Genomic DNA, 23,506 nt, shown 5'->3' with positions numbered 1-23,506 from the left:
CCTATTATTATGTGTGCTAATGAATTCACCTGCTGTCCACTAGGGGAGGTATTGACACTCAGAATAATGTGTATTGGGGGTTTGTTATGTAACCATTGTGTGATGTTGTGGGTGGATCCGGGTCATTGTTCATGTGGCGCCTGCAGTATTCTCAAGTGTATAAAAAGAGCCTGCATTTGTTTCAATAAAGAGCCTGATTACTGTTTGACCCTCCGTACAGAGCCTTGTCTCGTCCCTAGGGAAGAATCATTCGTATGGGTTCCTTGTTTGGCTGATTGGAGTGTTTGGTAGTTGCCTTTGTGTTCGGAAATGGAATGTCCTAAACGGCTTTAACCCCTTTCATACTTGGGGTGTTGTTACATTAACTAATTACAATAACCGCAGGGGGGGTTTAAGCAGTCTTAGCCCTTGTACACACGGTCGGAGATTCTGATGGAATGTGTCCGATCGGACCGTTTTGTCAGATATTCCGACTGTGTGTGGTCTGCATCGGACTGTTTCCGTTGGAGTATCCAACGGACTAACTTTTCCAACTTGCTGGTAAAATTTTCAGACAAAATGCTCCGATCGGACATACTCCGATCATGTGTAAAGAATTCCGATCAGACAAAGTGCCACGCATGCTCCGATCAAATTCCTACACCAAAGCTATTGGCTACTAGCGGGAACGTAGTCCCATCGTAACAAAATAATGTAATCACGTCGGATTTTCTGACAACTTTGTCCGACCGTGTGTATGCAACAGTTTCGGACAAAATCCGACGGATTTGGTTGTCAGGATCTCCAACCGTGTGTTCAAGGGCTTAGACAAGTCTACATACACAAAAGTCAGCATAGCTACTGATTTTTTGAGAATTGGATCAGAACATACAACCCACACTTAGGTTGTCAAAAACACAGCTGAATGGGCTGACAAATAGAAGCACCAACTAGATAATGGTGCTGAAACCAGGAAAAATTTAATAAAAAGGTCTATGGAGGCTGTGATATACTTTTGTTCTGAAAGCCATGAAACCCAATTATCAAATCAGAGGGATAAAACACCAATAAAATGTTAGTTTACAAAATAAACCAATGGTTATATACCCGTAACAAGACATTAGCATATGAAACACAAATATACAGTACATTACATAAACAGTGTACCTTATTTAGTCATTTATTTTTTTAATACCAAAAATTGTTGAGCTCAACTTATTATTAATGTGCATTACTTATTACATATTAATACCACGTGGATTTTTGTTTTATGTTATACCAATAATTTCCCCCCAAAAAATGTATTCACCATGGTGAGAAAAAAATTAGCAAATCATAATACCTCACAACAAACTTCTTGCAGAACTGTCTCTCTGGAAAACAAACAGATAATTATCTTGGCTCAGGTAATTTGCATGTCAAAACAGTTCGCTTTACACTCTCACAGATCTTGTGAGAAAGAAGGGGGGGTCATTTGTGTGGGCTGTCAGCAGCTGAGACAAACATCACACGACATGACATATATTGCATATTACACACACACACTTATCTAGGTTAACCACATCAACACCTTCCTGCCCAGACCAATTTTGAGCTTTCAGCGCTGTCGCACTTTGAATGACAATTGCGCGGTCATGCTACACTGTACCCAAATGAAATTTTTATCATTTTTTTCCCACAAATAGAGCTTTCTTTTGGTGGTATTTGATCACCTCTACGGTTTTTATTTTTTGTGCTATAAATAAAAAAATACCGAAAATTTTGAAAAAAAAAAATGTTTTTTTTTTGTTTCAGTTTCAAAACTTTGTAAATAAGTATGTTTTCTCCTTCACTGATGGGCACTGATGGGGCTACACTGATGGGCACTGATAAGGCGGCACTGATGGGCACCAATGTGGTACCAATGAAGTGGCACTGATAGGCGGCACTGATGGGCGACACGGATGGGCGACACGGACGGACACTGATAGGTGGCACAAATTGGCACTGATAGCTGGCACGGATGGGCGGCACAGGTGGGCGGCACAGGTGGGCACTGATAGGCGGCACAGGTGGGCACTGATAGGCGGCACAGGTGGGCACTCATAGGCGGCACAGGTGGGCACTCATAGGCGGCACATGTGGGCACTCATAGGCGGCACAGGTGGGCACTCATAGGCGGCACAGGTGGGCACTCATAGACGGCATTGGTGTTATACTATAGTAATGGGTGCCAATCAGTGCCAAACAATAATGCATGCCAATCAGTGATGCCCATTGTGGGCACTGATTGGCATCCATTATGGGCACTGATTGGCACCCATTGTGCTGACTGGCATCCCTGGTGGTCTAGGGAGGATTACCTTTTCCCTGGTGGTCTGGTGGCATCCCTGGTGGTCCAGTGTGGGCATCCTCGGGGGGGCTGTGCTGATAATCGATCAGCACAGACCCCCCCTGTCAGAGGAGCAGCCGATCGGCTCTCCTCTACTCGCGTCTGACAGACGCGAGTGAGGGAAAGGCGATCACCGGCTCTTCCCATTTACACTGTGATCAGCCGTGATTGGACACGGCTGATCACGTGGTAAGACATCGTAGTTGCCGGGTGTCAGACTGACACCCCGCAACAACGATCGCCGCGATGCGCGCCCCCGGGGGCGCACAGCGGCTCATAATCCTGATCACGTCATATGACGTCCGGTCAGGATTATGCAACCACTTTGCAGCCGTCAATTGCCTATAGGGCGGGCGGCAAGTGGTTAAAGACGAACTCTAGACATCACACATATCAGCATGTTTTCTATAATAACCTGTACTTCTTAAACTCATAAAATCTGTTTGGTAAGGTTGAAATTCTTTCAGAAATCCATCCCATTTCATTAGCCCCTTCTCTGCCTGTATGGGGGCAATTTTTTAAAAACAAACGCTTACCTTCCAGGGATTTATTCTTGCAGAAACATCAAGGATGGAACATTGTTGATACATACCTTAGGTGTGGAGGCTGTCCCCCTGAATTCAGACATACCCAAATCCGTTGCTCTGTTATCTCCTCTATCTGACTGGGCAATTGAAGTCATATGGCCATGTCATCTTTGTGTGATGAGCAGGGTACAGATCATCCCATACATTAAGTTTAACCTAAGTTTAACCTCTCTTCCCCGTCCAACAATCCCAATCACGAATAGTGACAATAATTTAGGGGTGCTCTAAATAGATTACTAATGTAATTGCTTAAGAGGAAACAATACTCAAAATTAACAATAAAAAGTGACATCAATAATCAATATATTTTCTAATCGTGATCCAGTGACCATAGAAAAAATATAAATTGCACCATGGACTAATTGACATTCAATCAAAAAAAGTCCCAATATAAGTGTCTTTGCAGCTTCCTTGGTGAATATTCTCAGATACACCACGTGCAAAAAAACAATCTTGTAAACTGTGGTATAGCAGCAAATCCAAAGGGCTTACGACTCCCTCCACCGAGAAACAGCACCACACCACTCGTGAAAATACAAACCCAAACTGCTTACCAGATTTGTTTGACCACTTTAATTAAAAAGTAAGTCAAACAGCGCCTGTACAGGTGGATGCCTGTTCATATGAATGCTGGTAAAAGTAACACAGGATAGTACGTCCCCCTTCACAAACTCAGGCGGTATATATAAAAGAGCACAAAAAGATCCATAGTGTAATACTGATTTTAACCACTTCCTGACCAGCGCACGACGATGTACGTCGACAGAATGGCACGGGCAGGCATATTGGTGTACAGGTACGTCCAATATTCAATACCGCCCTGCCATCGGGAGCGCGCCGCCGGCGGCGCGCTCCCGCGCTGGTCGGGACCCCCGTGAGTCCGGTCGCGGGACCCGCAGACTCGATCGCCGCGGGCATCCCCGCGATCGTCTCACGGAGCGGCCGAATGGAGCAAATGCCGAGTAAACAGCATTTCTCCATTCTACCTAGCAACTAGTGACGCTGATCTCTGCTCCATGTGATTGGAGCAGAGATCAGTGTTCACTAAATGAAAGCCCAACCCCCCCACAGTTAGTAACACACCCCTAGGAACACTTAACCCCTACACTGCCACCCCCTGGTTAACCCCTTCACTGCCAGTGTCATTTACACAGGAATCACTGCATTTATATAGCAGTGATTACTGTATAAATGACAATGGTCCCAAAAATGTGTCAAAAATATCCGATGGGTCCCCCACAATGTCGCAGTCACAATAAAAATCGCTGATCGCCGCCATTACTAGTAAAAAATTGTCGCTCTATTTTTGTTTATAGCGCAAAAAATAAAAACCGCAGGGGTGATCAAATACCACCAAAAGAAAGCTCTATTTGTGGGAAAAAAAGGACGTCAAATTTTGTTTGGGAGCCCCGTCGCACGACCGCGCAATTGTCAGTTAAAGCGACGCAGTGCCGAATCGCAAAAAGTGGTCTGGTCTTTGACCAGCAAATTGGTCCGGTCTGAAAGTGGTTAATAAAAAAAATAAAACAAACAGCCAAATGGCTCCTTACATTGTCGTATGCCTGACCCGGCACTGGGGCTGCTAGCCTTCAAAATGCACACTCCGATCGATAAGTGAATCCCTTCCGCAATGGCTGGTGTGGCGTGCGTTCCAGGCCATCAGACCGACAACCAGATAGCCGGAATTGGCGTCAGAGGCGTGACCAGGTACCGCTCCGACGTACGTTTCGTTGTTAACGTCTTCAGGAAGCGTACCTGGTCACTAACGATCACTGCTTTTAACGTATCTTTACAAGGCTGGGGCCAATAGAGAAGGCAGGTGGTGCGCAGCCTCAGTGCCGCTCAGACAGCGAACACGGACATGCACTTCAATTACTACCATTCCTCTCCATACTTAAACAAGATTTAACACACATAATTTTTGATACAATTGATACAACATTAAATGTGAAAATTCATAAAAAAATATAAAATAATAATATAAAATAATATCACAAAAAGAGCAGAGTTCCAGCAAAAAACATGTTGGTACCAATAAATTGATAAGATACAAACATCAATTCTAAATATAGGCATCATACATAATTACTTAACTAAAATACTCAGAATATAAATAATACAATTCTTGTCCAATTAATTGCATTACCCAATCCTTAAATTCTCGCGATACCCTGTACCCCATACCTCATTATAAAAAAACTATACAAGAAAAAAAAGGGGGTTGTTCGTAATAAAACAAAATGTATCACTCAACAGAGAGAAAACAAAGGGGGGGGGGGGAGAAAAAATATTCTCCATACCCCACCCCTAACAGCCAGCAATCAACCTACATAGGAAAAAATGCATAGACCTCAATAAAGGAACTATATAAAAATAAATATAAAGGCAAGAGCGGGATGTTCCACTAACAGCTACTCAAACCAGTCCTACTTAATAGATAAAAAATATTACATAAAAAGATCATAAATAAAAAGAGGGGAAGGAGGCATAAAAAAAACAAAAAACGTAGGTATAAAATATATATATATATATATATATATATATATATATATAAAATATACACAAACAATTCCCCTCATGACAAGGAGAAAGAAAGAGGGAGGGAAATGGAGGAAAACCTCCATCCATAGAACTAAAGAAAAAAGGGGGAGAACAGGGAGGAAGTCTAAACCATCTCCAATCCATTAATCATTGGACAAAAAACAGTTGAGATCGAGTTCGATATTCATTCCCAATGGTTGTAACGTTTGTAATTTATAAATCCATTTTGTTTCATTTTTTGAAATTTCTCTTCTCATGTGTGTCCCTCTCCAGTGTCTTGTGACTTTGTCAATGCCATAAAACCTACACAATGAAGGATCACTGTTATGGTATTGCTTGAAGTGTCTCGACACACTATGGTTAGGAAAACCTTTTTTTATATTTGCCAGATGTTCATTGATTCTAATTTTTAGTTGTCTAGTTGTACGGCCTACATATTGCATAGAGCACGGACATTCTAGTACATATGTCACATGATCTGAATTACAGGTAATGAGAGGTTTGATCTTAAATTCATCCTTTGTCACACATGACACAAAATTGAAAACTTTTTCGGTGTCCCCGGTCCCCTAGTGACTCTACACGCACGACATCTGGTAACTTCCTCTGGGGATCTGGTACATTCCGGGCTATACGATTTCTCAGGCCTGGGGCCCTCCTATAGATAAATCTGGGTTTATGTGGAATTGTAGATGCAAGATCTTTATCTTTCAATAGGATAGGCCAATATTTTTTGAAAATAGTTTCTACTTGTCTGAATTGTCTATTAAACCCTGTTACAAAAGCTAATTCACCCTTGAATTTGGATTTGGGCTTAGGAACTAATAAAGATTGTCTTTCCATCTTAACCACCTTATTTAAATCTCTACTTAAGGTCTCAGAACTGTACCCTTTTTCTGTGTATAAAAATCATCTTCGCTCGCACAGTTTCGCTTGAGTCTCATATATTGCCCCTTGGGGACTGCTCCAATCCACTGAGGGTGATGGCAACTGTGCGTAGGCACATAGCCATTCCTATCAGTGGTCTTAAAGAAGTTTTAGTTTGGAACCCACCATTTTTTTTCGTGATGGTGAGGTCCAAATAATTTACTTCTTCCATGCTTAGTTCCGCTGTAAATTTTAAACCATATTTATTCCTATTTATTGTTCCCAAAAATGAAGCAAAACTGGTTTCGTCACCTTGCCAAAACAGAATTACATCATCGATGTATCTTTTATAGAACACCAAAGAACCACTCCTGTTATGGAAAATATTCTCAGATTCCCATTTATTAAGTACAATATTTTCTACACTAGGAGCATAATGTGCCCCCATGGCTACTCCCCCTATCTGGTTATAGAAATCATTATTTGCCCAGAAAAAGTTATTATTCATAGCCAGCTTAAACCCTTTTATTAGAAAATGAATTTGTAATTTTTTTAATTTTAGACTCTTTGTTCAATGCCCATCTAAGTGCATCCAGTGCATCATTATGTTGTATATTTGTATAAAGGGATTCAATATCCCCGGTTATCATAATGATAGCCTCTGCAGCAACCAATCCTTGAAGAGAGATTATAAAGTCTCTACTATCCTTAAGATATGAAGGACTTTGGGGAACTAGTGGTTTAAAAAAAAACATCTAGATATTCCCCCAATCTAGAAAAAAGGGAATCTATCCCACTAATTATTGGTCGGCCTGTAGGAGAATCTTTATTCTTATGTACTTTGGGTGATATATACATCACCGGAATCTTAGGAGCATTTGGGATGAGATACTCAGCTTCTTTCTAATTTAAAATTTGTTTATTTTTTCCTTCTCCCACCCAATTACTAAGTTCATTTTTTAATTTTTGCGTAGGTGGTTTTCAAATAGGTGGTTGAATCTTCCAAAAGTCTTCCCATCTCTTGATAATAATATTCACGCGACATTATCACCAGCCCACCTCCTTTATAAGCTGGTCTTATAACTATTTGTTTATTTTCTTTTAAGGATTTAATTCCCTCCCAAATTCTATAACTGGAATCAGACTTTTTAACTTCCATATCTCTAACTTCACTCTGTACCATATTTTTAAAAACTTCAATATGATGGTTTGTGCTCTTTTTAGGGTTGAAGACTGAATTGTTCCTCAATCCACTATGGATATAAGGACAATCAGTCCTCAATGGAATAGAGCTACCACTCATATTGTTTGCAAAATGTTTCTTAATATTTAGTTTCCTAATATATTTTTCGATGTCCACAAATACCTCAAATTTATCAACATTTTTATTGGGAGCATATTTTAATCCTTGATTCAAAACCTCCATTTCCTGTTTACTAAAAACTATATCTGTTAGATTAAAAATGCCATGCTATACTTGTCTCTTTTCCTTTTTCTTTCTCCCTCTTCGTCTCTTTCTACCTGATCTTTGGAAGAGTGGGATGAATTGGGTTGGATACAGTAAGGTTCATTCCATCCTCTCCATTCCCCCCCTGATGTTGATTATGATAGGGGCCAGCCCTCCCCCGAAATTCCCTCTAAAAGTTCCTCTAGGGGGTCTGGGAGGATACTGGCTCCGATTATAATCATAATAACTATAACCTTGGGGCCTGTTGTCCAAAGGACCATATCTATTGTAGGTCTGTAACGGGTAAGGGGGAGGGTAAGGATAGGGATTGGAAGGGGGGGGTAATTGGTTTTTGGGGGTACAGACGTTTTAATGATTTTTTTAGGGGTGCTGGCTTGCACTTTGGGTACTTTGACCACTGGTGCTGGAACCTGTTCTCTATCTACTGATACTTCAGATCCTGGTGTAGACAATAGAGTCTCCTGCCATTTGTAGACTTTATTTTGTTCATAATCTTTAACATCTCTGATATTTTTTGGTTTTCTTATTTTGGATCTCAGGATCATATTTAGCTAAATGGATCTGTAAATTCTTTGCTCTTTGCATATATTCATTGCTGGCTTTGAATGGCTCCATCTTTTCTTTAAGATCTGCGATCTTCTTTTCCAAAGTCGCAGCTTTGGCTTGTCGTTTCCTGACCATTAATTGCATCAGTTTTTGCTCACAGCCATTGAAAAATTGGTACCACTCATCCAGCAATTGTAAATCCTCAGAACCCTCATTAGGGCTGATATCCCACCTAAGTCTCCTAGGGGTCAAATTCTGACCTATGTACATATCAAAAGAAGTAACATCCCACCATAACCTAATTTGCTTCTCCATATCAAATTGAAGTTGTTTAAAACCTCTTTCTAGGTCAAGGTTGGGGCTAGGAGCTTGTTGGAAAACCTCTTCTATATTGATGTGCCGTTCTTTCATGAAATTAAACACATCCATGTCAGCGTGAATTTGTAAACTAAATACAAGTGTGGATAATACCCTCTTATACGAATATCCTAGGGCCCATAGTTAACCCATCCTTACGGACGCTTGGAGCCTGCCCTGATTTCCCAACCTTTTATAGGTTGATCCTCCAGAGGTAGTGACCTTCTGGACCATGACTGGGTTGACAGGTATCGCCCCTGTCACCACTGCAGCTTTTTTTTTTTTTTTTACTACTTATTAGAACAATTTTTTGGCGGGCTCTGCATCCAGAGAAACCTGCGCTTTACTTTCAGAGCGGTTATTGTTTGCACCTTTATCACTATAACCGGCCCCCGCATCCCAATTATTGTACACGGCCTGAGCAGGGCTGCTATTGTACTACTCCTCACGGTCCCTGTTCTGACCATAGTCCTTCAAAAAAATTAGCCTGGAGATTTTACAAACTATAATAGTTCAATCTACCCTGTGGACTTTTCAGAAGTATTTTAAAAAAAAAATGGCTTAAAGTTTTGTCATTTGTTGATAGATGACAATTCCTATCATCAGCTTCTGGAGTATCTTGCCAATAAGGATAGGGCGATTGTATAAGGCCCCAATCCTGACAATTCCTCATCGTCCCCCTGTTCATCACTACTCTGGGGATGTTGGTCTAGTGGCTGTCCCTGCTTGTCCCTACTGCTCAGCATCAATTGGAGTTGTTTTTTATTCTACCATCCATTCACTCCAAGTATTTCTTTCTTTTGTTCCCAAGCTTTTGGCTTAAAAGTACCTCTTTTAGAATACCTCTTTCCAGTTCAGCGATCCCAATCCCAATATTTACAAAGGACCTTGAACTGATTCCCCAACCTTTTTATAAGTTGCCTTTTCTCCAGAGGTAGCTACTCTCTGCCCAAAAACTGGGTTGACAGGTACCGCCCCTGTCAATGCTGCTTTTTTTTCATTACTTGTCAGAACAATTCCATGTCCTGACTATACTCTTTAAAAAAATTAGCCTGGAGATTTTCCAAACTCAATAGTTCAATCCCCCCCATGGACTTTTCTGAAGTATTTTAAAAGAAAGGCTTAAAGAGGAAGTAAACCCATCAGGGTTTACTTCCTCTTTGATTCCCTGCAAAGGTAAAGCATAATGGACTACTATGCGTGGCATAGTAGTCCATTATGTGTCACTTACCTGACACAGGAGCCAGCGAAATCGTCGCTGAACCCTGTAGTTCTGAAGGTTGATTTTCTTGGTGCTGTGATTCGCCGCAGCAGCGATGACGTCATTCCCGCGCATGTGCACGGGAGCCAACACTCGCGGCATATCGCCGCAATCTGCGGCTTACCCAGTGCGCCTGCGCGCCGCTGTCAATGGCGCATGCACCATAGACAGCGGTGGCTGTCTTCAGGTAAATATCTCCTAAACCGTATAGGTTTAGGAGATATTTCTTGGACCTACAGGTAAGCCTTAATCTAGGCTTACCTGTAGGTCAAAGTGGTTTGTAAGGGTTTACAACCACTTTAAAGAAGGGATATTACTTTGGTTATCTCAAGAATGATTAGCACAAACTTGGATAATCAGAACCCTATGAGTGCTTGTAGTACAGGAGGCAGTCAACTGAGGCACACCTAATTTCAATATGATTTGTAGCAGTTACAATATAGCCAGTGTTTACAGGTCTAATTACAAAGCTCACAATTCACAGTTAGTAGTTTACAAAGAAAGATTCATACTAAGGCTGAAACAACTAATTGATCAATGGACAACTAATTGATTATGAAACGAATCGACTACTATTTTCTCAATGGATTAATCGGCCAGTAACACAATGGGGCTAAAAAAAACAAAATGATCCCTCTATAGCACAAAAAGAGCAAACAATCGCCACTGTAAATATTACCTTCACAGTTCTACAGTAACAAACATGAACCCCTTACAGTAGCGACTATCCGCTCCTCCCCATACCGAAAAGGGCCAACCCTAGCCTTCTCAACACCATTATGTTAATAAAAGTCTTAGCCCTTGTACACACGGTCGGAGAATCTGTCGGAATGAGTCTTATCGGACCGCGTCGTCAGATAATCAGACTGTGTGTGGTATGCATCGGACTGATTCCGTCCGAATTTCCGTCCGATCCAAATTTCCAACACGTTGGAAATATTTCCTGACCAACTGGGCCGGACGGACCTAATCCGATCATGTGTAGAGCATTTTGATCGGACCAAGTGCCACGCATGCTCAGATCAAATTCCTACATCAAAGCTATTGGCTACTAGCCTGAATGTAGTCCCATCGTAACGAAATTGCGTCATCACGTTCTGAAAGATCGGATTTTTCGCCAACTTGGCCCGACCGTGTGTATGCAACAGTTTCGGACACAATCCGTCGGACTAAATCCGACGGGCAAAATCCGACGGATTTGGTTGGCAAAATCTCCGACCGTGTGTACGTGGCTTAGGCCTGGTCCACATCCATGTGCCCTCTGGTGTCTCTTGCAGAGATGCACCACAGTTCACCTAGCCATGGCTTCTCATGAGACACGTTCACATTTATGCTCTCCCCAGCCACAGTGTATTTGGAAAAGGTCAGGGACTCCCTCTTTAACGCAAAACAGTGCCTCTCCTGTTCAATACACTTCAATGGAGAAGCTGCAGAAAAGCATGCAATGCGCCCCTACAGCAACCTGTGTTTTTTGTTCTGACCAACAACAAATTGACCAAAAAAAAAAAAAGAAAATAAAATGCAAATCACAGCAAAATCATGTGCTCAAAAATCAAAACGCACAGCAAAAAGCACTGCAGAAACAGATCAAAAGCAAACTGCATAGGCGTGCACTGAGCCCCATGCTGGCCACACGGACCAATCCTCAGACGAGAACACTCAGATGAAAGATCCTGGTACATTCACTGAAGTAGTTCAGACAAATCACGGGCCTGTTGTGCAGGGACCTCTTTAAGGGCCTGTCTAAACTGGTCCTTTAGGGACTGACAGATGGCTATTGCAGCGACTGCAGGCTGAGTAGTGACCCCTACCAAGGAAAAAGAGGATTTTAACAATAAATCAAATGTTTTGGATCTTTAAGCATTTGTACATTGTCTACTGGGCAAGTTATGCCGTGTAAACACGAACGAAATGTCTGACAGAAAAAGTCAGACGGAAGCTTTTCATCGTATATTCCAATCATGTGTATGCCCCATCAGACTTTTTACGTTGACAATTCTGAAGGACCTAGAAAGAGAACATGTTCTATATTTTTCTGATGGAACCAATTTCTATTGGAAAAAACTCTAGACTGTATGCTGTTCCGACGTACCAAAAACGACACATGCTCTGAAGTACGAGACGGAAGCGCTCGGTGTGGTAAAACTAGCGCTCGTAATGGAGATAGCACATTCCTCACGCAGCAAATTCTGTGATCTTTTAATGCAGCGCATTCTTTTGTTCTTTATAATGCTAGAATAGTCGTTTGTCTGCTGATATTCACACAGAGTTCTCACAAACTTATTTCTTGATTATTTCTCATGAATAATCTTTTAATTTTTAAAAGCCCAATCTCCATAAAAAATGTTTAGAATTATTTTTTATATTTCTTTTTAATCAAGATCTCCTTTTTTTTGGATTATTGAAAAATTATTTTCTAGTGATCTCCATAAATATATATATATTTTTTTTGTGTGCCAAGTTACCACAATAATATTGTGGACGATGTTTTGGGCAGATACAGGTTAAATACATTTGGCCATGCCTACTTGTCTAAAAATAAGTTTTGTAGATTGAGGCCTAGATGTATTTGTAACTAGAATGAAATGCAAGCTTGATTCAGTGTAATGTAAGGAGAGGATACTCAGCTTCTGTTTACACATCCGGACTCAGGAGCACTAGTGTGGGACATAAGAACAAACTTTTTAAGGTGTCCCACACAGGTGCTCCAGTGGATACTTGGGGTGTTGCCATGTGTGAAAATTGACAGAAAAAAGTAAGTATTCCAGCTTGGGTAAGGTAAAAAAAAAAAATCATGTCTTCAGCTTGGAACTCTGACCAAAACAGACAATTGTACCCCACTTCCCAGCAATGTTTCATATTCCTATTTCTGGACTCAAATATCTGTGTGCTAAGTATACCTTTTGTTTCATTCTCATAGGGGAGAAAAGACTCGGCAGACACCACTTAGAGGACACCAGGAACCCCCCACCTGATAAAGAAGGGGAACACAGAACACCACCACAACCCAGAGGATCTGGAGGAAGGAGAGGTGGAGGAAGTCGTGGGATTGTCACCACAACAGGTGAGAGTCTGACACCCCAGCTTCAGATAATATATGTATACCTGCATATTTATAATACATGTTTTTACTCAAATTTGTAGATGATGTGCTGGTTGTTGAAGAGCAAGCGGAACATTTCACAAGTGACAGTACACAAAGGCTAAATAACGACATCATGGCGGAATGGTAATCATAAGGAAGAAACTCAATGTTATGGAACAGCAAATGAAGAACATGATTGATGTGTTGGGTAGAAGCTGAATTTATTCCAAATGCCCAATTTTTACATTTGCTGGACTTTACAAAAACTTTTTTTTGACATTTTAAAAGCCACAATTTGAAGAGGATGCACACACCGTGTCAACATGTGCTATCTGCCATCAGGGGATATCAATGTACACGTTTTGTGCGTGCAACCCTTTCCTCGTAACTCTAGTAGGTGAGAGGAAGGGGTTGCACCCCCAAAACACGTCCATTGATCCCTCCATGATGGGAGATAGCACATGTTGACATTAGGCATGGGATCAGGAGGGAAATACCCATTTTGACTCCCAAATTATGTGCATCTTCAAAATTTTACTTTTTACATGGGTGACATCACCCCATCTGATGAAGGCAATATCAAGACATTTTTGACACTATGTCTGCAATTGCCTTCAGTTTTTCTACATTGAACTTGGTAAGTTCCAGAGTTTTGTATGTTATGTTTATAAACATGCATGTCCATACCAAAAAACATTGTAAAAAACTTGAGAAAAAAAAATGACATCAAAATCTTATAACGTATATGTGAATGTGCACAGAGTAAAAACTTTGATAATCAACAAGGTGTGGCTTCTTCTTTCAATGTTCAATACCAGTTTTTGAAGTAATTTTGTGTTTACAGTGACAATGGGGCTTATTTACTAAAGGAAATGCACTTAGCACTACTAGGTGCACTAGGGGAACCTAGGAGACAGCCAAAAACAAACACAAGCAATAAAAGAAAAGTCAAGATTTTATGAGATTTTTTTTTTTTTTAAATGGCCCCCCTACCCGTAAAATAATTTACATATTTCTGCCGAACTTCACGGGCGCTTTTGGGTGCCAAGCAAGGATGGCCAGTATCCAGGCCTGTCAGGGGATTCTGAGGAAGTCCGGCCTCTGGCCCAACTGAGGCAATATAATTTTGAGCATTTTTCCTTAAAAAACTGTGCAATGTGCAGCAGTATAAGATGATGTGGTTGATTTTGTAGTTTGCCATATGGATTGCTGTCAGAAACAGGCAGAATCGGCTGGCCATTATCCCAAAGGTATTCTCAATGACTCGTCTCGCTCTGGCCAGCCGGTAGTTAAAAACCCTCCTCTCCGGGATGAGGGTCCTCTTGGGGAATGGCCTCATCAGGTGCTCACCCAGACTGAATGCTTCATCAGCAATAAAGACGAACAGGAGTCCTTCAACCTGGTCCGCATCAGGTGGCAATGCCAGGCCACCAGTCTGCGGACGTTGGTAAAACTCTGTCTGGGTGAAGACTCCTCCACCTGACATCCGGCCATTCTTCCCCACATCCACATATTGTGTTCAACTACCTGAGCAGAGCATTTATGAGCAGACATATCGGATATCGGGGAACTGGAGAAAGTGCAGAGAAATCAAACTGATAAGAGGCATGGAGGAGCTCAGCTATGAGGAAAGATTAGAGGAGCTGAATTTATTCACTCTTGATAAGAGGAGATTAAGGGGGGATATGATCAACATGTACAAATATATAACGGGTCCATATAGTGAACTTGGTGTTGAGTTATTCACTTTACAGTCAACAAAGAGGACAAGGGTGCACTCTTTACATCTAGAGGAAAAGAGATTTCATCTCTAAATACGGAAAGGTTTCTTCACAGTAAGAGCTGCGAAAATGTGCAATAGACTCCCTGCAGAGGTGGTTCTGGCGAGCTCAGTAGATTGCTTTAAGAACATAACATAACTAGGTACTAACATGTATAGGTAAAGTTGATCCTGGGAAAATCCGATTGCCTCTTGGGGATCAGGAAGGAATTTTTTCCCCTGCTTTAGCAAATTGGATCATGCTCTGCTAGGGTTTTTTGCCTTCCTCTGGATCAACTGTGGGTATAGAATTGGGTATATGGGATTGTATGATATTATATATTGATTTATTTATTTTTGTGGCTGAACTGGATGAACTTTGTGTCTTTTTTCAACCTGACTAACTATGTAACTATGTAACATACCCAAGGTTTTCTCATTGGGGTTGTATCTAGTATGTTCCTGTGAACCCCAAAGGGTGCGAGTCGTCAAAGTATTTTCTTACCGCCTTGTGTACGTCCATTATCGCGATTAAAGGGTTTGTTTTGGAAATTGCATTTTCTTCCACAAGATCTAGCCATACCTTGTGAGAATCGAGAGCCGTTAGAGGCATTAGAGTAATCTAAGTCCCAAAATTCCTGTTCATTCTGGGTCCTAGGTTGCTGTGCCCCTTGACGCCAGCCACCAGAGCGTCTTAAATTCAGAAGAGACCATCTATATGATTGATGTGTTGCAAATGCAATTTTGTCTCTTGAAAATTGTTGCTCTTTGTTTTTAATTAGGTTAGAATTGAATTGTTCAAGATGATCACTTAATTCTTTATCCTTCACGTTATACAATAGGTTTGAACATAATAATTGATTTTGGGCATAAAGTTGTATAATTTCTTCATCAACCTCTTTAATACTTTTCATGTACTCAGCGACCAACAGTTCCATCATGTTTTTGGTGCATCTCTGAAGGTTTTGTTCCCATGCATTATATACCACATGATATATGTGTATCCCAACACTCTAGACACACATATGCAATTTCGTTTTTTCATTTTTTTTTTTTTGTTTGGACAAGTTCTCCCACACCTTGAGCCACAAATTTACCAGGCAAGCATACATGTTGTTTTGTTTATGTTTATATGTAATTAGTATCTGTGTATATGTACTCCTCCGGGAGAAATGTTGTAACAATCATAATTCATACTTCTATAAATCTATACTACATTGAATACTCACACATGTACTCTCTTTTTAAGTGTTTAAGTCTTTTTAAATATACCAGCACCTACCCAGTATCTGTCCTGAGGAAGCTAATATTTTAGTGAAACGCGTAGATGAGCACGTTTTTGGAGGCATTGCTGGATCAGATATTTTTCTTTTACCTTGATACAGTATTAATCTTTGTACTGTAGGTCCAGTCCTCTATAATTGCATTATTGGGTAACTGGTAACTGTGCCCATACAGGGTGTTTGTATGTTGTTTATATGTTTTTTTAACTATGTTGTAATAACATTTATACTTTTTTACTCAGTCTCTCTCTCAATTATGTGCCCACAAAGTCCGCAATTTTTTGACTTGGTCAATCCTTGAATATAGACAAGAATAGTTTTTTCTTTGTACTGTTTATATGCAGAGCCTAATATGATTCTGTACCTGTCTGATTCAATATCAATGCATTGTCTGTAAAATACAGACAAGACAGCCATCTTATGGGCTAAAAGAAACCTGTCCAGAGAGAATAAGTAGGCTGCCACTGCTGACCTAAATGCTAGTTTATTGTCTGTCATATGACCCCACAGCCAGTATGCATATCACTGGCTACATAATTGATTCCAGGTCAGTAACTAAGGACTGAAGCCAAAAATAAGCACCTAGCACCTTAATGTGAAGGAGAGCAATGGAAGCCTCTACAGTGCATCCGGAAAATATTCACAGCGCTTCATTTTTTCTACATTTAACATTACAGCCTTATTTTGAAATGGATTAAATTGGTTATTTTCCTCAAAATTCCACAAACAATATTCCATGACAAGGTAAAAAAAGTTTGTTTGAAATCTTTGCAAATATATTATTAAAAAAAAAAAAAAATCACAGGTACATAAATATTCACAGTTGGATGCACTGTATATCTATCTCAGCTCAGGTTTCCTTTTCCAAATTACTAGAGAAAGGTCAATGACTTGCGAGTCATTAGAGAAAGCCAAGATGTAAGGGAGAAGGATTCCTGAAAGCAGTTGATGAGCTAGTTTTGATTAAAATACTGTATATAAATGCTGTCTTGGTAGTTTGGATTTAAAGTGCATGTAAACAATGAATGCCTCTTATATATGACAACTTTTGGGCTGTTTTATACCATTGGAAGTATTTTGTTAATAAGTGCAAAAACACCTGTTGATCTTGACAGCAATTTTGAGCCTTTCTATGTCCCCTGCACACTTCCTATGCTATTCCAAAGAGCCATACTCGTTCTCATCTTGAACTACAGCCTTTATGTTGCAATGATCTCAGAGTGGAAGTGGTTGAGTAGTTAAGCAAAATACACTGAGCAGGGCTGACATTATCTAGTCAACAAAAATGCTGTGTTGTTAATCATAAGTTTTTTGTTATCCTGCCTTGACATATGTTTTAGGTAATGTTGACATTTGACATAAAAAGTTAAAGTGGACCTGAACTCAAAACATGAACATTTGCTATGTTAAATGGAGCATTTAGAAATGTTAACTGTACCAAACCAGTACACTGATTGACTTACCTTTTTGACCTGAATTCCTCCTGAATACGAACTCAAAACATCCTGGTACAAGTGCCTAGGCACTCTCAGACCTTCAGCCTCATAGACATCACTACTGTGATGAATGAATGAATGAAATACTTGTATAGCGCACAATGTGAACTGAATCGCCTCTAGGCGCTGCTCACTCTTTTCCTTGCTTTAAATGAAGCTGCATTGAAGACCTGCACTGCTTCCATCTCCCTGCTTCTGCTTCATCCATTATGTGGATCTGTGCTTTCTGTACCTCTCCTGCAATTTCCTGAATTTTATCCCACCAAGCATGAGATTGCCAGTAATCAGGGAAACCCCTGTGCCTCAAGTTTACTGCCTCCACACAGAGGCTCAGTGGAGAACATGGCGTGGTAAGTCGGTGGGGGAAAAAAATTAGCTGCAGGAAAACCAGCCATACTGATGACTATTTTTTTTTGGGGCGCAGCTTCTAAGCTGTGTATTAATGCTTCAATTTATGCTAGGATATGGGAAGGTCTAAATCGCCAGCTCCAACAGCTCTCCAAAAGACTGGGGGAGGGGGGGAGAAATGCCACCAGCTAAAGGACAACTGTTACAGAGTTAACGAGTTTTCTGAAGTCATCAGCTGAGGAGCCTTTTTTTTTTTTTTTTTTACCCTGTGAAGAACACACACACATTTTTTCAAAAGTATTAGGACACTTACCTTTACACACATATGAACCTCAATAGCACCCCAGCCTTAGTCCGTAGAGTCCAATATTGCCTTGGCCCACCCTTTGTAGCTATAACAGCTTCAGCTCTTCTGGGAAGGCTGTCCACAGTGCACAAAAAAAGGTCCATGAAGACATGAATGAGTAAGGTCAGGCACTGATGTTGGACGAGAAAGCCTGGCTAGCAGTCTCCACACTAATTCATCCTAAACGTGTTCTACTGGATTATGGTCAGAACTCTGTGCTGACCAGTCACATTCCTCCACCCCAAACTCACTAATTCAGGTATTTATGGACCTTGCTTTGTGCACTGGTCCAATTAATTTGGTGGAGGGGGGATTATGGTGTGGGGTTGTTTTTCAAGGGTTGGGCTTGGCGTCTTAGTTCCAGTGAAGGGGACTCTTAAGGCATTAGTACACCAAGACATTTTGGACAACTATGTGAGAACAGTTTGGGGGTGGCCCCTTCCTGTTCCAACATGACTGTGCACCAGTGCACAAAGCAAGGTCCATAAAGACATGGATAAGTTTGAGGTGGAGGAACTTGACTGGCCTGCACAGAATCCTATCCTCAACCCGATAGAACACCCCTGGGATGAATTAGAGCAGAGACTGTGAGCCAGGCCTTCTCATCCAACAAATGTGCTTCTGGAAGAATGGTCGACCATTCCCATAGACACACTCCTAAACCTTGTGGGCAGCCTTCCCAGAATAGTTGAGGCTGTTATAGCTGCAAAGGGTGGGCAAGTCAATATGGAACCTTACAGACTAAGATTTAGGATGCTGTTAAAGTTCATGTGCGTGTAAAGGCAGGTCTGCCAATACTTTTGACAATATAATGTATATTTTATAGAGACATTTCACACAGTTCTGGATTGCAGTCCCCTTCATGTTAAGCAGAGATCCTGAGAACATATGTGGTTTAGCCATATACTATATCAGTGATTCTCAAGGGTTCCTCCAGAGGTTACTAGGGGTTCCTTCAGCATTGGGCAATTTCTGCCTCTTAGATAAGTTCCCACTGACACCATTGATCTTTTTACCTATCTGTAAGGGGGTAATTCTTCCCAATGACCACAAGTGTAAGGACCATTCTTCCCACTGACCATCACACTAATGTATCATAAGTTCTAGATTTTTAGCAGGGATTCCCTGAGACTGGAGAACTATTTCAAGGGTTCCTCTGTGTTCAAAAGTTTGAGAAAGGCTGTACTATATGTTCATCAATGCTTATTTCTAACTGGACCGCAAAAAAATACATTAGCAGTAGACAAGCCCAAAAAAGCAGGGCAGGATAAATCACAAAATAACCGTAGCAATAAATAAGCAAACTTACGGTGCAGGAAACAATCATATTTGAAACAGCGGCGACAGAAGAGCGTGTGGAAAGAGTGAAGAGACTGCTCTCTCGGTACAGATTTGGCACAACGGCCATCAATATTAGGGGTACACTGTGGTGGAAGAGCGTTGGGGTCTGAAGCAGCAGTCAGTTCCTTGTACCTGAAACAAATAAGTACATGCAGATGTGTTAACACAAAAAATATCCATATTTGGGAAATGATTAAATGGACAAAAGTAGAATTTTCTCAGCATCAAATGTATATAAATCAATAAGGGCACTTTCACACCGAGGTGGTGGGTGCATCGGCAGTAAAGCACTGCTATTTTAGTGGCACTTTATGGTAGTTTTAGCGGTGCTTTTTCAGCCACTAGTGGGTCGCTTTTAACCCATGTAGCTTCGCTGCCGAAGCACTTTGGCGGCGCTGCCCATTAATTTCAATGGGCAGGGGCACTTTAGGATCCTCTGCAACTATTTGTATACTACATTTGCCCACTGAGGACAAGTTCACACCAGCAGCTGCGTTAGTAACCAAGACCACTTTGCAGAAGAAACCTGAGGGGATTACGCTGTTGGGTTTCAAAGGGTAGTTTCTGCAGGGCAGAGAGAAGAAAAGTGAAGTCCCAAGGAAGCACAGGGAGGCCTGATCCAAAATACTCCTTGAATAATAGGATTTTTCAGTTTTTGTAGCAAAACAATACACGTGTGTACTAGAAAGAGGGAGGAGCCTCTGTATCCCACAATGTACTTCAATGAAAAGGATTTTACCGGTAAGCTGTTATAAAAAATAGGATTTTTTGTACTCACCGTAAAATCCTTTTCTCTGAAGTTCATTGACGGACACAGCTCCAGTCATCTTGACGGTAGGGTTATTATGCCACCTACAGGAGAGGACTAGGCAGAAAACGTAATGCAACAGAACTTAACAGTTCCGCCCAGGAGGCGGTCCTCTGGTAATAACCCCTCAGCCTGCTTCCTGCAGGTTAGTAGGTCAAGCAGTATAACGTAAACCAATAGGAGGGGAGGGTGCTGTGTCCGTCAATGAACTTCAGAGAAAAGGATTTTACGGTGAGTACAAAAATCCTATTTTCTCTTTCGTTCGGACACAGCTCCAGTAATCTTGACCGTAGGGACGTCCCCAAGCAGTGTCATAACGAGGGGTAGGAACAGCAACATAACTTAACCCACAGCCAGAGGTGCTCCCTAACGGGGGAGTCCCCATCTGAACCAACCGCATTAGAACTTGCGGTCAACACATGCATCAGACTGTATTAACATTAAAAAAAGGCAACTTTCTCTTAACAGAAACAAGAGTGTAAAATTGCAACATTACACGGCCACCTGCAAAACTTTGCGGCCAGAGCAGGCATCAGAAGATGCGCTTACATCCACTTTTGTAAAAGTGTGAACGGACGACCAAGTCGCTGCCTTACACACTTGAGTGACTGACGCTTGTCGGAAGGCCCAAGAGGTCCCAATTGCCCTGGTGGAGTGGGCCGGGACAGGAAAGGGGGGCACCTGTCCCTTCAAGGCGTAAGCCTGGACCACGATCTGTCTGACCCACCTGGAAATGGTGGACGACGAGACCGCCATTCCTTTTTTTGGACCAGCCACCGATACGAACAGAGAATTTGACTTCCGGAAAGGAGCCGTGGCAGACAGATATACCCTTAGAGCCCGGACCATGTCCAAGGAGCAATTGAGGAAACGCTGGTCAGACCTGAAACTGAGGGCACTGGATCAGTACAGAAGGATCAAGAAAGTGCTTTGAAAAAGTAATTATTTCTCCTGTGTTATTATTATTATTATTATTACTTGCATGCTGCTCCATGTGCTTTATTTACTGTAGAACATTTTAAAATGGCAAGTTTCAAGTTAGTGGGCACAGTAATTGGTCGCAGTAAACATTGTTCACTCATTAAATATGTTTTGGGCAGATACAGGTTAAATACATTTGGTCATGCCTATTTGTATTAAAAAGTTTTGTACATTATGTGGCACTCAAAACAAATAAATATGAAACAATAAATCAATGTCTCAAAACACTTCATCTAAATAAGTGAAAATTTATCAAAATAAAAATGAATTGTGAACAGCCCAAGCAAGGAAAATCCACCAAATAGGAACTACTCACCATCCACCATAAGCATGCAGGAAAGATGGAACAGGATCCCGTCACCTTCACCCAATAAGACTGACCCTTACCGTCAGTGCATGGGTTATGCACATATAATAAAAATAGGTGATTGTTCGAGAAGTGGTCCTTCCAAAACAGCAAAATAGTGGAAAACTATGGCTCGATAGTCAAATGAACACAAAATAGAAATACACTGCTCATTGCGCAAGCATCTTAAACAGTTCAGCATTTATTAAGGGTAATAAAAACACGTTTGCATTTTGTAAAGTTGTATAGGCATGATAAGAAGTGACCAGTTTTTCTAACCGACAAGGTGGCTGATATACCGTCGTCCGTCAGCGTCTTACATGGCTCCACCCAACGTTTCGTCATTAACATGCATCATCAGGGGCATGGTTATGACGTGTAACAGGGTTGGTTCATATAGGACAAACGGAGCAAAAAACTGAAGTATAATGCGTTCCAAACACCGGAAGGAGACAACAGCAAAAACCGGAAGGCGCCCATCACAGGAAGCCCCAGTATACAAATAAATAAAGAATGGATCCATGGAATGACAGAAACATGTTAACTCCACACAGGCCACAAAACCATTAGTAAATCCAAAACATCAGCTATCCGGCCGGCATCAAGGGGAAGCCAAAATTAATTAAGGTGAAAGAGATAAAAGTGTCACTTAACTGCAAATAATGTATAGATGCATAGAAAAATTCATATGGCAAACAGAAATAAATCAAAAACTATCATATAACAATAAATAAACAAATACATCTCCAAAAAGAGAAAGGGAAGGAGATTTTTTAAAACATAAATAAATACCAGTGTATTTCAAGCTAAGATTCGAAACAGACATATCAAAAATCAATAATGAACCAAGGTCAAAACAAGAATGGGATTCGAAAATCACCTTTAGCTATTGTTAATAAAGGAGTTCAACTCTCATTCAATATTCATTCCGTGTGGATGGTAAGTCTGAGCCTGATAAATCCACTTCATCTCCAACTGGGAGACTCCTCAAACTGTTACCCCCCCCTCCAATGTCCCGAGAACTTGTCAATACCAAAAACGAGGTGCCCTCTGGGTTGCATTTGTGTTTTCACATTTTTAGTGGTACACGTGATAAATGACTTAATTGTAAAACTCTCTTGTGTGGATGTAGCTACAAACGATTGTGTTCTCCTATTTTTAAGTGCATTCAGCTTACAAATGGGACCCCTTCGACAGGGAAAAAAAAAACTTCCATGTTTTGGAAGAAGGAAACCTGTTTAGGGGGGTCTACCACATTTGGGGCTATCTGCAGACCCAATGGGGGCACTCCTCTATAAACCATCCGGGGCCTATCTGGCAAATTGGGGCCTAGAAATCTATCACCCCTCAAGACCTTCCAATGTCTCTATTATTTATGGATATCATAAAATTACTAGAACACGCAGTCACAAAAGAAAATTTTAAGGAATCATCTGCAGCCTTAGTAGTCAACAAATCATCCTTATTTTTTTGGAGCCAGAACTGACAGCAATATCAAACTCCTCAGCTGTATATCCTTTATCCAAGAAATGCTTCCCGAGAACTGAGGCCTGTGACAAAAAATCTTCACGATTCGTAGAACTGCGCCTGAGACTCAGGAATTGACTCTTGGATATAGATGCAAGCTTTATGATGACAGTTTTTGGTGTCAATGTAACCATTACAGTCTGTTTCTTCAAAAAAGGTGGAAGTGACTATTGGCCTATCCTCCACTTTGATTCTTAAGTCAAGGAAAT

At 41.1% G+C, this 23,506-nt stretch overlaps 1 protein-coding gene across 2 annotated transcripts in view; it reads right to left on the bottom strand.

Moving 5' to 3' along the window:
• The window catches only part of LOC143935487 (histone-lysine N-methyltransferase EZH1-like), a 598,044-nt gene that overhangs the window by 241,154 nt on the left and 333,384 nt on the right, over positions 1 to 23,506 (bottom strand). For both annotated transcript variants that reach the window (XM_077459407.1, XM_077459408.1), the window contains exon 10: positions 19,604 to 19,767. In XM_077459407.1, the coding sequence (XP_077315533.1) occupies positions 19,604 to 19,767 (164 nt within the window). The remainder of the gene's footprint in view (positions 1 to 19,603; positions 19,768 to 23,506) is intronic.

Source organism: Lithobates pipiens, unplaced genomic scaffold, assembly GCF_037356315.1.
Source record: "Lithobates pipiens isolate NorthernLeopardFrog02 unplaced genomic scaffold, aLitPip1_a1.2 Scaffold_28, whole genome shotgun sequence".
Taxonomy (NCBI): domain Eukaryota; kingdom Metazoa; phylum Chordata; class Amphibia; order Anura; family Ranidae; genus Lithobates; species Lithobates pipiens.
The sequence above is the reverse complement of the archived record's forward strand: the minus strand, read 5'-3'. Positions and strand labels throughout refer to the sequence as shown.